The sequence below is a fragment of the Carassius gibelio genome, chromosome B7, assembly GCF_023724105.1.
Source record: "Carassius gibelio isolate Cgi1373 ecotype wild population from Czech Republic chromosome B7, carGib1.2-hapl.c, whole genome shotgun sequence".
Classification (NCBI taxonomy): domain Eukaryota; kingdom Metazoa; phylum Chordata; class Actinopteri; order Cypriniformes; family Cyprinidae; genus Carassius; species Carassius gibelio.
In genome coordinates this window covers 14,172,616-14,188,805 of record NC_068402.1, presented here as the reverse complement: position 1 = coordinate 14,188,805, position 16,190 = coordinate 14,172,616, and the positions used below count along the sequence as shown (strand labels likewise).

General features: G+C 38.7%; 1 protein-coding gene across 3 annotated transcripts in view; it reads right to left on the bottom strand.

The window, feature by feature from the left end:
• The window catches only part of mindy2 (MINDY lysine 48 deubiquitinase 2), a 20,756-nt gene extending 4,566 nt beyond the window's left edge, over positions 1–16,190 (bottom strand). For 2 of the 3 annotated variants that reach the window (XM_052560251.1, XM_052560252.1), the window contains exons 1-8: positions 15,297–16,182; positions 14,081–14,138; positions 9,334–9,398; positions 4,990–5,148; positions 4,374–4,476; positions 3,318–3,460; positions 2,200–2,373; positions 100–291 (exon numbers count right to left, since the gene is read on the bottom strand). In XM_052560251.1, the coding sequence (XP_052416211.1) occupies positions 100–291; positions 2,200–2,373; positions 3,318–3,460; positions 4,374–4,476; positions 4,990–5,148; positions 9,334–9,398; positions 14,081–14,138; positions 15,297–16,100 (1,698 nt within the window). In that variant the 5' untranslated portion in view covers positions 16,101–16,182. Of the gene's footprint in view, positions 1–99; positions 292–2,199; positions 2,374–3,317; positions 3,461–4,373; positions 4,477–4,989; positions 5,149–9,333; positions 9,399–14,080; positions 14,139–15,296 lie in introns of all 3 variants that reach the window. The other variant, XM_052560253.1, reaches the window with a different exon arrangement.

Sequence of the window (16,190 nt, the reverse complement as noted above, 5' to 3'; positions counted from 1 at the left end):
GACTGATCAAAGTGTAATATATGCTGATAATTTGAAGAAAATGTTGACATTTGATGTAAATGTGAGGTGTTTATTGTTGCGTGCAGATGATGAACTCACCTGTGCCTGCGCAGCTGCTGCAGCCGCTGCCTGCTCCTGCTCCTGCTCCTGATAGAACTGGGATGCTCTGCGGTCCTCCTCCTCCTGCAGCTTCTTGGCCAGCTCTAGATCACTGATGCCTTCTGGGATCTGTTCCCAACCCAGGTCTGAGGCCTGCTGTTCCTGCTGCAGGGACAGCGCCATCAGGTAGTCCTACACATACAAAGGAAGAAATGAAAATAGTCAACAACTGCTCAGTTTCCCCATTATGTTACGGTAGAAGACAATAATATATATACACTAGTACTACTTTTATGTTACCTTTTGGAACTTGATATATATTTTATTAATTGCTATACTTTACAGTCACCTTTAATCAATTTAATATATTCTTGCTGAATAAGTAGTATCCATTTCTTTAAAAGAAAATTACTTTTAATTAATTTAATGTATTCTATATTTTATTTATTATATTTATCTGACTAGTTGCCTTCTCTCCTATACTGAACGAGAAAGTGCAGCCTAAACGCTCTGCTAAATAACTCCTTTTGAGTTCCTTAAAATATAAATCACACGGCTTTAGAACATAATGTGTGTGAGTAGATGACATAATTTTCCTTTGTGGGAGAACTATTTCTTTCTGTAGGGCATTATTTCCATACAGTAGTAAGGAGCTTACATAATACTTTCTGAATAAAAGATCAGTACATCCTCAAAGTTTGCCAATGAATTGACCGTTTAGTTTGCTAACTGACCCCACGACACAGCACTACAACGACTGTTTTAGAGTAAAGACTGACTTTTAGAGTACAATGATCTCAAAGCCCTTCACTCATACAGACACTTCATTATTAAACACCCAATACAAGAGCAGAAAAGAGACCGAGGCACAAAGGATCTGTGTCACGTGAGAGACTTTTGTCCGGTCATCAGGCATTTAAGCATCCCAAAGGCACAGGGGGAGGGTTACACAGAGCTGGAAGAAGGGTTGTGGAGCTTTTAACATCAATAATTGAGGAGATTTTCCAGCGGGCAATGAAGCAGAAGTAGTGCTACAGGACAGCAGTGCACAACAAAGGACAATATAGATAAACTGCACTTTCACAGAGACGGGCTGCCAACATTCACGGCTCACTGTAGGATCAGCCTCCATTGCCCGCTGGTCATTGTGACTCTGTGAAATGATTTGTGAAGAGTATATTTCTTAAAAATGTGGTTGAGTGATTACTATAAAACCACAATTAAAATATCAGGAACTAAAATAATTAAATAAGTTCCTGTTATCCACAAGCATATGAACAATTAACGGCTTTGAGGATTGGATCTTTAAACAGTAATTTTTAAAAGTGATTTCAAATCAGGCTTTTCTTAAGGTACCTGAGAAAGGCCCAGATCACGAATACATCATTTATTTGTAAACCATGTCATTTTAAGGAATTGTAAGCAAATGCATTTTAAACTCCTGAAAACAGCTGAACTCTGTGTTCTGAGCAAACTATGAGTGACCATTTCTTTTAGCTGCACTCTATATTCTGTGTTGTCAACACAGTCATTAAAAAATTTTGGGTCAGTAAGATTATCATTTTTTTGACCAATTCTGCATTTACTTAATAAAAAATTAAATTTAAAAGCCTTTACTGTCACTTTTAAACTATTAAAAGTGTTGATAAGAGTATTAATAAATTCTTAAGCTTTAATCATGGATGATGTCACACTGAGGAACAACCACCGTATTTTTCGAACTATAAGTCGCACCTATGTATAAGTCGCATCAGTCCAAAAATACGTCATGATGAAGAAAAAAACATTAATTTAGAACCAAGAACCGAGAGAAAACATTACCTTCTCCAGCCACAAGAGGGCACTCTACGCTGCTCAGTGTAGACTACAGGAGCACTGAGCAGCATAGAGCGCCCTCTCGTGGCTGGAGAAGGTAATGTTTTATCTTGGTTCATGTCGAATAATAAAAAATAATTTTGATAAGTCACACCTGACTACAAGTCGCAGGACCAGCCAAACTTTGAAAAAAAGTGTGACTTATAGTCCGGAAAATACGGTACCCTATTCAGTGTTTATGACTGCCTGACCACTGAGCACTCCTGAGAAGTTACTAGTGCTGACCTGGTCGATCTGGTCTTGCTGACCACGGTACACAGTTTCCGGGTCAGAGGGCGGCCTCAGATGGAACTCTGAGTCGCAGAAGTTTCCATCTCCGTCGACATTATGCAGACTTTCCCAAACCACCTTCTCCTCAGTGAGAAACCCCTGATCCGTCACCAGCAGGTACAGCTGGGCCTGAGGAGCACAGAGAGAGCATTTATAAAAACATGCAGCAAGCACACAGCTCTCGTCCATCAATCTTTCAACACTCCAAGACCGAGCAGCAGTGGTGTCATGTTCTGAAGTGTGTACACGAGGATCATGCAAGAGTTTTATCTGTGGGTGAAGTGTGTCCTGCTGTTACAGAACAGCTCCACTTCCTCCAGATAACAGACAGAGGCTTTACAGACTGCCTGATAACAAGACAGTTGAGGGATACATAGAGAGTCAACATGCAAAACCATGCAAATTCTCTTTGGCTCTCACATTCACCAACATTTAGCCCTGAATCCGCAATCAAAATTCAGGGGTTATTATTAACACATTAAGATTCAGTTATATGACGTTTACAACAACAACAAAAAATGCTAAACAGTTTGCAAGTTTGGAATAAAAAAAACAACTACTAAAACTAAATAGAAACACATGTGGAGTGACTTTGTATTTTCAATGAATTCTGGGTGCATTTCATCATCAGCACATACTGCAATTTGCTTTGTTGTAAACTTTTCAGGTTTTATGATAATATCTTAAGCAGTTTCGGAAACATTGCATTGTGTTTTCAGATGGTTTCAGATGGTATCATTTGTGGTGGTGTTATATGGGATGAAGACTAAAATGAGTAAAAATAATAATAATTTTACTGTATATTAGATTATTTGCACGTGTTTGTGTAAGACTTTGACCTGTCCAATATGCAAAATCATGGTAATTAGTAATAGAATAATTTAGGTACCATATCTATACTTTTGAGTAGCATTTTAAAGTTCTGTTTTTGGCCACTGGGGGGCATCAACATACAGCATCCCTCTAAAGACAAATGAACCAAATTTCCTTTGCTTATTGGAGCACTTATTCACAGCAGCACAGAGCCATCTTCAAGCATCCAACATCTCAAATACATTTAAATGTCAACACACCTTAAATTTGGTCATGGTGCTGAAGTGATTGTTCCTGAAGAAGACACACAGTTCTCCCTCTTGTACGGTAGAGGTGAGTTCGCACAGGCCGTGGTATGTTAACTGAGTCGCTGTGCTGTATAGGAACTGCTCTGCCACAAAACCTGGGAAAGAATGTGCCAGTGTGAGATGTCTCTAAAATACACAATACAATACAGACACAAATATGTGAATTTAACACCTTAATATCCGCCCTAGCTCTCCTTGGTGCATAACAAGTCAATCCTTTGAGTTGAATCTTTTCAAAGAATCAGTTGATTCTGTTCACAAATCTGTTCTGAATGATTCATTGACGATGACAGTCCACTGGAGGTGGTGTTTATCAGCGAATAACGATTTGAATTTCAGTCTCTTTCACACAAAGCTATCATATGACTTCAGAAGACTTGGTATGAATCATATGGACTAATTATAGGACACTTTTATGGTGTCTTTTTTCGAAGTGTTAAAGTCTCAGCCTCCATTCACTGCAACTTAAAATTTTTCCAGACAGAAAGATGAAAGTCATAATACAGGTTTGGAACAACATAAAGAGTTAATAACTGAAGAAAAAATGTTTTAGGTGAACTAATCCTTTAAACACACGGTGTCTGAAACTTTATGACACAATAATTACAGTCTGACAGAGACGGGCTCACATAAACTGGCACAAACAGAAACAGAGACTGAAAAAGTGCATTCTGAAAGACGCTTACAGAAAGAGCAAAAAAAAAATGGCGAGGGAGATATATTTAGACACAAACGCAGTGAGGGAGGGAGAGAATGTTTCAGACAGCTACAAACAGGAGGAGGGTGCTTAAATGACTGATAGTTGTTTATTTGCATGATGCAATGGGGAAAACACGTCAGGACGTGGATTAATATGTACAGTGCATTAATCCATCGAAATGTACAGAAGCCTGACAAAGAGGGAACTCGAAACACTGCAATTACGTTACGTATAAGCAGCACACGCCTTCTGCATGAATGTGTGAAAGGAAAAGGAGGAGAAAACTGATGAAAACAGTGGATACCCACCTTCCCCGGCCAGCTCGCTGTTGTCTGACTGCTTACAGCTGATTATCTTCTCCACCAACTGGTTATAGCTGCAGTTCCCCACTGCCTTAACTATATCAGCCGTCTACAGAGAGCGTGATAAAAAATGAAAGAAAGACAATATGCTGCTCAAAATATTAGCATAAATGTTAATGTTACACACAGGTGATTTTTTTTTAGAAGAGCATCAATTTAATGATGTGTTCAATTTATTTGCGTGAGACGCTAAAAAACAATTACTGGCAAACTTAATTAAATGATGTGTTGTAGACTGTAGCCAAGTAATGAGCTTAAATGAGCTTACATGTTAAATGATGTGGAACCGAAACCAACTATATTTTAATTTTAAAGCTAATTTATGTAATATCTATTCAACTTACCAGGCCAAAATAATGTAAATAATATATAATATGTATTTCTTCCCATTTATTTTTCATTAAAAACTATGCTCAACGCATATCATGTATTTGTGTAACTGAGCAAGTTACTACTGTAGAGTAATATTTCAAAATGAAAGCCCATAAATGACATCATGCGGTGACACCTAAAGTTTGAGTGGAGCTTGCTTTTCTAGAAGGATGTGAATCAGGATGCTGACCTGTGGGTCAACCAGCCATCCGTGGTAGAGTGGGATGTCCAGCAGGTCAAAGACGATGCATTCGGGTGTGTACTCGAACACCCGCACCCCTGTGAACTTCACGTTTACATCCAGACCCGTCTGCAGTTTATGCAGCACTGCCATAGCATCACTCATATTCTAGAGAAAGAGAGAGCAAAGAAATACAGAAAAAGAAGAAAACGGTAACAACCTTTCCAACACAATCCATGCACACATTTCTGTAAAACGTCACACCCAATTGTCTTACTGCTCTGAGCAGGAAAAATCTCCTAACTCTAGACCAGCGACTGAAGAGCTCTAAACACCGGAGTTCACCTCCTTTACTTCCTGTCTTTCTGTTTGACTATAATGACCCTCCACTGACTCGCAAAAAAGCACAGCTGCAGGCTCACAAACAAACAGAGTGTGAACATACGTGTGTGTGTGTGTGTGTGTGTGTGTGCAGCATTTATATATTACGTTCCAGGCCCTATGATAATAATAATCTGTCCGGCTCTCACTTTTAAGGACTCACAGTATGACCATCTGTTATGATGATTGGTCACAGTTCGCAAAATGAGTGTGTGTGAACAGTTGTTGAGATAAAGCTTATAATACAACTCGACCATGTAACAACAACATTATATCTCATAAACCTCTTTCTGCCCTGGTCATTTTCCATTGGTACAGGGGATTTCCTAGCACTTTCTCTTAATTCGACCCCAATCACTTGTATCTGGAGTTCTGTGTTTAATTTAAATGTTTAAAATGGATAGTTCCAGTTCTGGAAGCTGATTGGTCAAAACAGTGTTCAGTGTTATTTAACTATTATTTATATACTATAACAGTATTTTGAATGAGCTTTTTATATCTTCAGTTTTCATTGAATTTGAATTTATTACTGCTACAATAACACTTTTCTGAGTGTAACTGTTTTAGAAAAGTATTAAGGCAGTTAAGGCCATCCTAAATTGTAAATATAGCTAAAGTTGGTGCAAAACATCAGCCTTTATTTGTTACTTTGTTCATGATATAAGACAGACTTTCATATTGAAAAATTTATATGCTAAAGATTTCAGATGACTTTTACTAGCTCCCAGATTCATTTTCAATTTGGCTACATTCATAAGAAAAATGTGCATAAACTATGAATGGAACATTCACAGAATAAATTCCACCATGTGCATCAAAAAAGTCACGTGACTTTGCACGATGCGATGGGAAAACTTGACTAAACATCTCGTTCTGAAGCATTGTTTTGGTCGTTCTGAAATCCCTGAGCAAAGTCTGTCGTCAAAGTATGTCTGCATAACGGTCTTACACGACTACGTTACCAAACAGCAGGCATCCTCCTCCGAAAATATAAACTGCATTTATTGCGTTTCATCTGCTCGCTCTGAGGTGCAAATAATTAACCAAATATGAAAATGAATGTATTCAGTGGCTTCTCCTACTTTTCTTATTGATGTATAGTGCCAGATTATCAGGAAGTGACGCATTTGTTCTCTGTGACTCGTTGGATGGAAACTTGAATGCGTAAATGTTTTATGCGATATTCCAGTTTTGTGCATAAGTTAAATTTGCTTCTTTGGATGGAAACATAGCTAGTGATAGATAATAGTAAACATAAAGACATTTTGTTTCATCTTCAATTACTGCCATCCTACCTTCAACCTCTCAGATGTGTGGTGTAAAACACATTAACACAACATATCAAGAGAACGAATTTGGTTGTGGCTTCAAATCTCAGTTGGTCACTTCTGTTCTAGACAGTTAATCAGTCTTTGTGGTACCTAAACTGTATTTAGCACTCAATACAAGAAAGCTGTTTTCTGACACTGAGTGAGCACAGCCTTCATCTCACCTTGACTCTGTTCAGAATGACACAGGTCATCATCTCGCCGCTCGATACCAAAGTATGATGTTTCCAGAACAACACTAGACACCTTCAGAAAACCACTGAGTCATGAGTCCCTGCTCTCCTGGAACACGGGCCAGGATGAATCAGCGTGGCACAGGCTGACCCGATGGCCAGTGGGTGGATGAGAGTATGTAGAACTGGCACCAGGGTCGCATGAGCATTAGAGGTTTGACAGATCGGCCAAGACCCATCCACCCACATTGAGTCTGGCACTGGTTCTAACCCCCACCCACGTCCAGCCTGCGTGTGGCCCGGCTCTGTCCCTGTGCCCCTGCCAGTGTTTCTGAACCACTCCACTGCCTTGACCCGCTTTCTCCAGCTATTCTCTATTATACTCGCTCCAGTCCAGTCATACACACTGAGACGGCTATAAAAGCTTTAATACAATCAAAACATCTGATAAACACAGTCAAACCTGAATGAGGTTATTGCACAGGCTAAACACACTAAGATTAACACACAGAGAGCAGACAGGCCCCATGAAGTGTATGTGCCCCTATCTCACTCTCTTACTGCCCAAAAACAAAAACCTTTACTGTCACAAAGCCTGGCCAAAGACAGTCAGCTGACCTGCAGTGTAGAGAAACAGCATTATTCACGCATGAATGAAGCTCAGCTTAAACAGTCTAGGCAATAATAAAAACCTCTCAAAGATAAGTTACCTTATAAAAACCAAAATACAAGAACAAAGCAAAATCTCATACAGAACAGAAGGAAGAGCAAGAAAAGAGCATGAATCCAGTCAGCCTCCGCCTACTCCAATAAACAAGAACACGCATTGGGGAAAATCAGAAACACTTCTATCTTCATCCTCAAGCTCACATACAGAAATAGACTTGGCTTTGAACTGCTTGGAAGTGACGTATTTCAAAATGAATATGTTGCTGCAATATTATACTATATAAACTATATAATAAACGATTAGTAATGTATTTTACTGGGGGAGTATAACAAACCATAAATAAAATGTTAAAAAACTGAATTTTTTTTAAAATAGAAAACATTTGTAACATTACAAATGTCTTTAGTGTCATTTATACATTCTTGCTAAAAAAAAAAAATGACCACAAACTTTTGACTGGTCGTGTGTGTGTTTTTTCCCCCTAGAATGATGTGATTACAGCATCTGTGTATCCACTGTGGGGGAGAAAAACAACTCCTGTACACATCTATACACTGCAGAAAACATGGATTATTATACGTTTACTTCAAATTCAAAAGAATATATTCTCTGCCTCATTCTGTGATAGGAAACCACATCAGATCAGAAATTGTTGGTCAGTTCAAACACTTGACTGATGTTGTGGAGTAAAACAATAAAACACTATACAAATTGCAATTTCAGTTTGATTTCGGTTTAACCCAAGTCTAAAGATCCTTAAATCAAGTCTTATTTATTCATTATTTACTTGAGAATCAAAATGATGTCGTCTTGTTTTCAGAGAAATTGATCAAAATGAAGTGAGTTTATGATTGAAAGAAGAACAAATATCTGCTAATAAGCTCAGAAAAGTCAACCCAATGGAAAAACTCCATACAAGTTTTCATTCCTAACAGGCATATATCTGGTCTAGTTTAATTTTGTTCAGTTTCTCAGAAAACATGACATCATACCTTAATTTTGCATCTCCATTAAATGTAATCTTGATTTATGGATGTAGGGAAAATCCTTGTGAACATATGAAACATTTTTAAAGACTTGGGTGAAATGTGTACCCAGTTTTGTTCTGGACAGGCTTTGTGGGGTGCTCCCAACCAGTATGTAACAAACATTCTTCACAAGCTAATAAGGAGAGGCCAAAAATCCCTCCATTGGTCCCTGTGCACCGTGTGAGGAGAAATGGGGCGTATCTTTCACCCTATCTCCTTACATGTCAAATCCTGTAGAGCACACAATTCTATGAGAGGCTCATACTCTCTCTCAGTGCAACACAATGATGATATTCACTCCTGCTGTTACAGAAACAATTGGAACCAGACTGGAATGGACCAGTTCTCACAATTCCTTTAATTCAATGGCAATTCCATGCTTTCTTGTCCTTATTTCCTGTTGGGATGGATGGGTGCTGATCTACATGACTACCACAGCTTGCTTCCAAAATGCACTGTAATGCCACAGAGCTAAAAACAATAACTGGCTGTTTAATGACAGAGAACCAAGCCATGCTCACTACAAGAACAAAGGCATGTTTTAAAAAAGAGATGCAAGATTTTGAGACAGATATCTGTCTATCTGAGAGTCTACATGCGTCTTGGCTAATGTTTTCTCCTCTGTCAAAGCCTTAGGGCTCACCTTTGTCTCCTAGTTCTCGTTCTCAACGCTACACCATCACACATTCACAGAGAGAGCCATGTAAACAAACTGGCTATCTTCAGTAGACTCGTGTTCTGTGAGTCACGAGCAAAACTGCTGTTGCTTTTACCTGTTCGTAGTTCAGCCGCTGAGCCTCCGAGATCTCTTTTGGCTTGGCTTCAAGGATATAGTCTCCTGTTGTGAAGGAGCAAATGTAAGAAAGAAAAAGAAAGGGAGGGTTAAGGAAAGCATTTGAGAGACAGTGCACTTATGAAAAACACATGCTCACAGGAGACATCAGTCTCTTCCTCACCCTGTTGTAATTAACAAACTGTCTACAGTATATATGCCAGTAAACCAAAAGCAGTAGATATTTACAACCCCGGTCTTTCTGTATTTAAAGCTTTGACAGTCAATACAGTGACTGAGGCATACCTGTTTTAGTAGAAGGGCCTGCAGAGTTAAACTAGCCTTTCACAAAGTTTGTTTACATGTGTGAATGTAAAAGTTTTCATCTTTATCTTTCTGTCCAAATATATATGACATGTAATCAAATATTCCAACAGAGGCCAATTAATGCCTAGGTCTAATTTAAGATGTATATGCCAGTTCATAGTTTAGCTGCGTCCAAAATGATGCACCATACACAATGCACTTACTCAACCATGTAGTATATGAATTATATAAAGTTATTTTGTCATTGATAATTGGAGTCTAATAGCCACTAATAGCCCCCACAGTTGAGTGCATGAAGTGAACAACCAGGTATTTAAAGTGCACTTGTTCTTTTTGAAATGTTCAGTGTGAACACACCATTCATACAATTCATACAAAATGTCATAGAATAGTGCTTAAGTACGTGATTTTGGATGCACCTTATGGCTTCACAAAAACCAGACTACTATGATTTCATACATACTAGTGTTGTTTCATGACATTTTAATTAGATCTACTGTCCATTGTCAATTGTGTAGCTACGTAGGGTATGTTTCAGAGTGACAAGTGGCATCTTCTGATTTCGTTATTTAGTATTTATTACATTTTTATTTATTTATTACATTTCTTTAAATTGTATTTTAAATCACAATCAGTTTTTATCAGGAATCATTTTATCACTATTTAGATTTTGTCCCCAAATCGTGCAGCCTAAGAAACAGAACTTAAGTTTTAGAATTCAATTTAATATTTAGTTTGACCTCTGTGCAAGTTTTCCATTGTCCTCCATTTATTGTCCCGTCCAAACAAATTCTCTTACAGATCAGTGAAGGGGGCTGGAGCGGAGACAGGGGGGCATCAATGGCTGCTTGCAGACATGAGAATATCTGACCCTGGGTTTTTCCTCTAATACCGAACCACCTGTCATCCGCCTCATTAACATTCGGCACACACATACAGCTCTAGGTACAGGAGCACTGCTCGGCAGTACTGACCATTAAATCAAGGCCAAATCAGAGTACATATCTAACTCCATTACAGAGCAGTCTATTGCGATTGATTCCCACATATCTGTCATTATTCATAGCTTTCCATTGACTTGTCATTGTACTAATAATTTCGCAACAATGAATTATGTGGTTGCACCTGCCATAGTTCAAAACAATACGAGTTCAGAATTCCAGAGGAAGCCTAACTGTTTCTGCTCTGACAAAGCACGTATGTGTGCGAGAGAAGCGTGAAGCTCGGCGGTTTTATTTTCGGCCCACTCCCTCAGCCTCCCGCTTCCTCAGATTGGTGCTAAGAACGCAGTCCAGAAAAAAAGTCAGGTTCATTTGTGCCACCTTCACTTATTTCTGCTCAGCAAAAACCCTCCGTTCCAACTCGCTCCTCTCCAGCTGATCTCTTCCTCAGTCAATCCCTTTGTCTCTCCCATTTTAATCAGAAACCTTTAAATGATTCTGTAATTGCTCACACTGCTTACAAACATCTTTATTGCATATTCACTTCATTGCATCAAAATGTAAAGGAATAGTTCAAACAAAAATGAAGATTCTGTCATCGTCATCAATTCATGTCGCTCCAAACCAGTATGACTTTATTCCTTTCGTGGAACGCAAAATAAGATTTGCACTGGTTGCACGTTTTTCATGCAATTAGCCGGCACGAAGATGAGATTTTAAGCTGAACAAATTAGAATTCATATGCTATTTTCCAAGTCTGTAACTCACAGAAGAGATTTAATGAATAATGACTTTGATTTGGGTCTGACTGTCCCACAAAGTTAACATCAGAAGACTTGGAATAAAACACACAAGTAATATGCCAACTTTTATGACACTTTTATGGTGACTGTCCATACTTTTAGAATCTGGAAAATCTCAGTCTCCATCCACAATAATTGCCTGGAAACCAAAAACATTTAATAAAACAATTCAGTCATTCGGCTCTGGCCAAATTGTTTTGATGGTAATAAAATATTTTACACTTAAACTTTGATCAAGAACTTCTTGGGTTACTTGGATACATACTACAGCATTCCACAGTAAATGAAGAGTAACTGAAATACATGTCTTGATCAAATCAGAAAAGACTGTGCAGTTGTCAAGAGTTTGTTCATGGGCCACTGACTTTGCCTGGACATGAAACACTAACAGTGCTGTAAAGTAGAGCAGAGAGAAAGACGCTGTCTAATGGAGTTAAACAGCTTACTGCACCCAGGGAGGAGAAAAGCAATTTACAAATGTCTGTGTAGCTAACCATGGATGCCTCATAGAGCATAAGTGAGCAAATGTGAATATCCGCTGCTGAATAAATGCAGCTCAAAGCTATGATGGGAGTACCTCAGAAGTAACGTGAGTGAGTGTCACGTGAAGCACGTGAGTGTCTAGCTTAATACTTGTTTGTAGATCTTTTGTTTCAATTATTACTTGCTGCTAGCATGGAATATTTCGTTTTCTACCTATTTCTACTTTGTATTTTCACTTTAGTTTGTATATTGGATTGCACTTACTGGTAATTATAATAATTGCCATTGGCTAAGAAGGAGACTATTGCTCCCTTCCTGCACTTCAGTGCGAACTGTAGTTTCCATTTGAGCAATTGCCCTGCTATAAGTTATTGGCTGTGCTAATTAGAAGGTAAATGTAAATGTAATCTATCCCCTGGTAAATTGTTGTTGTGACTGGTTAATGCAAATTTGGTATATTTTACATTATTTGTTGCTGCCCTCTTCTCCAGCTCACTCTTGTTAAACAGATATTAATCTCAGCGAGTTTTTTAACCTGGTTAAACAAAGAAAATCAATGCATTATTGAATTAATTTATAATAATAATAATAATTATTATTATTATTTAACTTTGCATAATTATATTATTATTATTACACTTTGTATAATTAATTATTACTATTAATTATAATTATTATGATTTGCATAATATATAATTAATAAATCAATAAAAAAATGTATAACATGTTTAGGCTTTCCAAACCACAATTTTAACAAAAGTTGAATAATATAACCACCTGCTATACAAACACACATGCTTGATAAATACTCTTATTCTGAGTGAAAAAAAATGTCTTTTAGAGTGCAAAAAATTGTCAAGTTATAAAAAAAAAAATATATATATATATATAAAAAAAAAAAATTGACCACACCCATGTGAGGAATGACATTTGGAGACCACATCCTCTGTGGTCACAACCACTGCACTTTTTCAGGGTGAACAAGGCACAAACTTGCAAAGTGCATAAAGTCTGTCCTTTCTAGAAAGATTCCAAAAAAAGTCTGAATCCAGTAAAGATACTGCATTGTATAAATGGTCTCTGTGGTGTTCCACTTTGGATAAAGGATCTGCTAAATGACTAAATGCGTTTATAAAGAATTCCAAGGAGTGTTAAAGAGAAACCAGTGCACTTATATCAACCTCTGATCAACACATCCAGAGCTGATATCTATATACATCTCTTATTTGGCATTTCTGGAGTGTGAAAATAAAACTGCTTACAGTTAAAACACTCATCATAAGGTTTCACAACATTCAAATCCAATCAAAGCTCTCAGTATGTGACTAACTTTTATAACAGCCTTCAACAGCTGGTGTAGTTTCTTCGTAGCTTCTATGACATTTTTTTCTCTTTAACAAGCTGCTTTCACATTCCGTCAATGGTATTTATTTAGGACCAGCAGGCGGATGCTTTTACACTATTAAAAACATTTGAAACTTGATTTAAAAAGTGAATGTTATGTGAGAAGCTGAGGAACACGCAACCGTCGAACTGCAGTAACGTAACACTTCAGTGTAGCAGGTCAACATGCCACAGTTGAAATAGGGATCTGGATTCTGTGACGTTACAAGAGGACAAGCCCCTGGGTATTTCCCTGATCTGGTGCTGTCCATCAGCATCCATGTCACATGTCACATTTTCAGGTTCTCCAATGTTTACCAAGCTGTTTATCGAACTGTTTATCGTCTAACTCGATTAACAGAGTGACTTCTTCTCAAACACATTCTGAAGCCATAAAGAAGGTCAGATTTTCATGTAGAGGTACGTGCAGAAGATGTATGTTGAAATTACACTACACAATCCTATAATGTGGAGGACATCACTAGCTTTAGCATGGTACTTGCTGTAATTTGATGCCCTATGGTGGATAAATTTACATTTTCTTTTTGGGAATGAACTAGCAATTAGTGACATGAAGCTGCAGGCAGAAGTAGCCAGAAACACTCAAGCGTAGTTTTCCAATTATGGTGCTGTCAGCAAGCCCACCGTGCTTTCTTTAGATCTCTACATCTTTCTTTATTAGCTCTTCAAATTAAATAAAACCTGAAAAATCTACTCTGATTTCTATAGAGCCCTCCACTGGATGGATACGGTGTCAAATCAACAAAGCCATGAAAAGCATCCACATTTATAATGCAAATAAAACTCTCACCTAGATATTCCATCAGCTGCTCTGCTGTTATTATCTCCATCATTGGCGGCAGCTTGACCTGAGCCAGAACCAGAGAAAAATCATTTTAAAACCAGTTTAAAAGACAAATTACCCAGGGCCATTTAAGAGACCTCTTTTCCTCTGACAATGATGTTGTGTAATATGCACACATAAGGGTTGTGGTGTTTAAATAGGCTGCTGTATCAGCATAAATGCACTATGGGAAGAGATTTTTATCCTAAAAAACCAAACATCTTTATAACAGCCTGAAGCCCTGAACGTGGCTATCATCTTCATAGATGCCAGTGACTTTTAAAGCAGTCACAGCTGAACAACATAGTGCCTCTTATTTCAAGATGAAAGACCGAGCACTGAAATAGCTCCTCGTGTGCCTGCCAACTCACTGTCAAAGCCAATAATTAAATGTCATCTTTATAATGCAAATGAGTCCAGGGCTGAAAGCCAGGAGTTATCGACTGTTTCGAACCAAACCAAAATACTGGTATGGATAAAATACTTGGCAAAGGGGGTGTTATTTAAAAATATGGAGGAAGAGAGAGAGAGAAATCTAAAGGTGAAGACAAAATAATTTCAAGTCAGTCCCAATTAACACACTAGTTTTCACTGCCCAGATATTATCAGAAAACATTGTTAAATAAGAGGGAAAAGATGCGTTTCAGTCATAATCCACATTTCATGTCTCCACATTTTTACAGTTTGTTTAGCCAATTATGGACCATAGTTGTAGAACTGTGTGAATCTTGAGAAATTAATAAAAAATGCATGCATGAAGTTTCTTTACTAAAAGTTGCAAATTGTTTCATCACTCACTCTCCAAGGGTTTTTTTTTTTTTTTTTAAATCAGCAGAAGTTGGACTGTTGACTGCTGTAACCGCAAGGATACTGTCCCCACTACATAAAGTCAATATATATTTTATTTTTTTATAATTTATATTATTAGTAACTTTGTCAGCTGCATGATTGCTGGCTCCTGTGACTGTACCTCATTTTTAACAAATAGGCTATCTCAAAAGTGCTGTTCACGTAAGTGCTTTCTGTAAAACTTTTTAACAGAAGATTAATATCTTAGTGCGCCTTTATTTACAACTGATGTTTCGTGACCTACTGGGTACAATATTTTTTTGTACATTTGCACATCTATAACTTGGTTCGGTAATTGTGAGCTGTCAAACGAGCAGACTCTCATCTTATTTACCTTCCATGACAATAGCAGGACATTCATAATAGCCAGCAGCGGACACGGGCCGTTCTCGTTCTGTGTGATGATAGGCGTGTTCTCCTCCTTCCACTTTATCCACTTGATGTGGTACAACGACTGACCGGCCACCCTGTCTTTAGGACAGGGGATTTTTGTTCCCTCAGCCCCGTATTCACTCTGAATCGCCAAATTCAGTCCCTTTTCCTCCAGTCCCTCGCTGATGAGGTCTGAGCTCGGGCAGGAGTTGAGGTTAGAGAAAGACTCCAGTGAATCAAAGCTTCGGGACTCCCCTGCGATGCTGGGCTCACTCCCACTCGCAGGACCCTCGGAAACGGTGAGATCGTTTGAATTCGAGCTCGCGGGTTTTGCCTTTTCCGAGCTCAAACAGGCAGACTTGGCCAACCTCGCCGCTTCTTGCATCCCTCCATCCAAACCGTCCGCGCGCACGTTACTGATGTCGGGTTGCTCTCCTGTGGGGTTGCTGAGTAACTTTGAGGTGCCACCCTCATTATTCCCCGCAGCGGTCGACGGCGGTTCGTGTCCCATCCCGTTGCTCAGCTGATCCGCTGCAGACAGAGCCTCTGGTAAAACGCTCTTGCTTACTGTCTCAGCAGCATCTGATGTCTGTGTGCAGGGTGTAGCATTAGCACCGCTAGCACTTGCACAAGTACTCAAAGTCTCTCTCTTCTCGCAGACATCTTTCATTCCGCCCACTGTTTTGATATCCACGGGTTCTGCGGGGATAGCGGTGCACAGGACACTTCCTCCCGCGTCTCGATAAGGGTTTGCATTCTTCTCCATTTCGCTGAGCGCATCGACGACAACCTTTAACTAGATGGCAAGCTCCAGTCTCAGCTCCGACGACGCCATGACATCTCCACCTGTGACGTC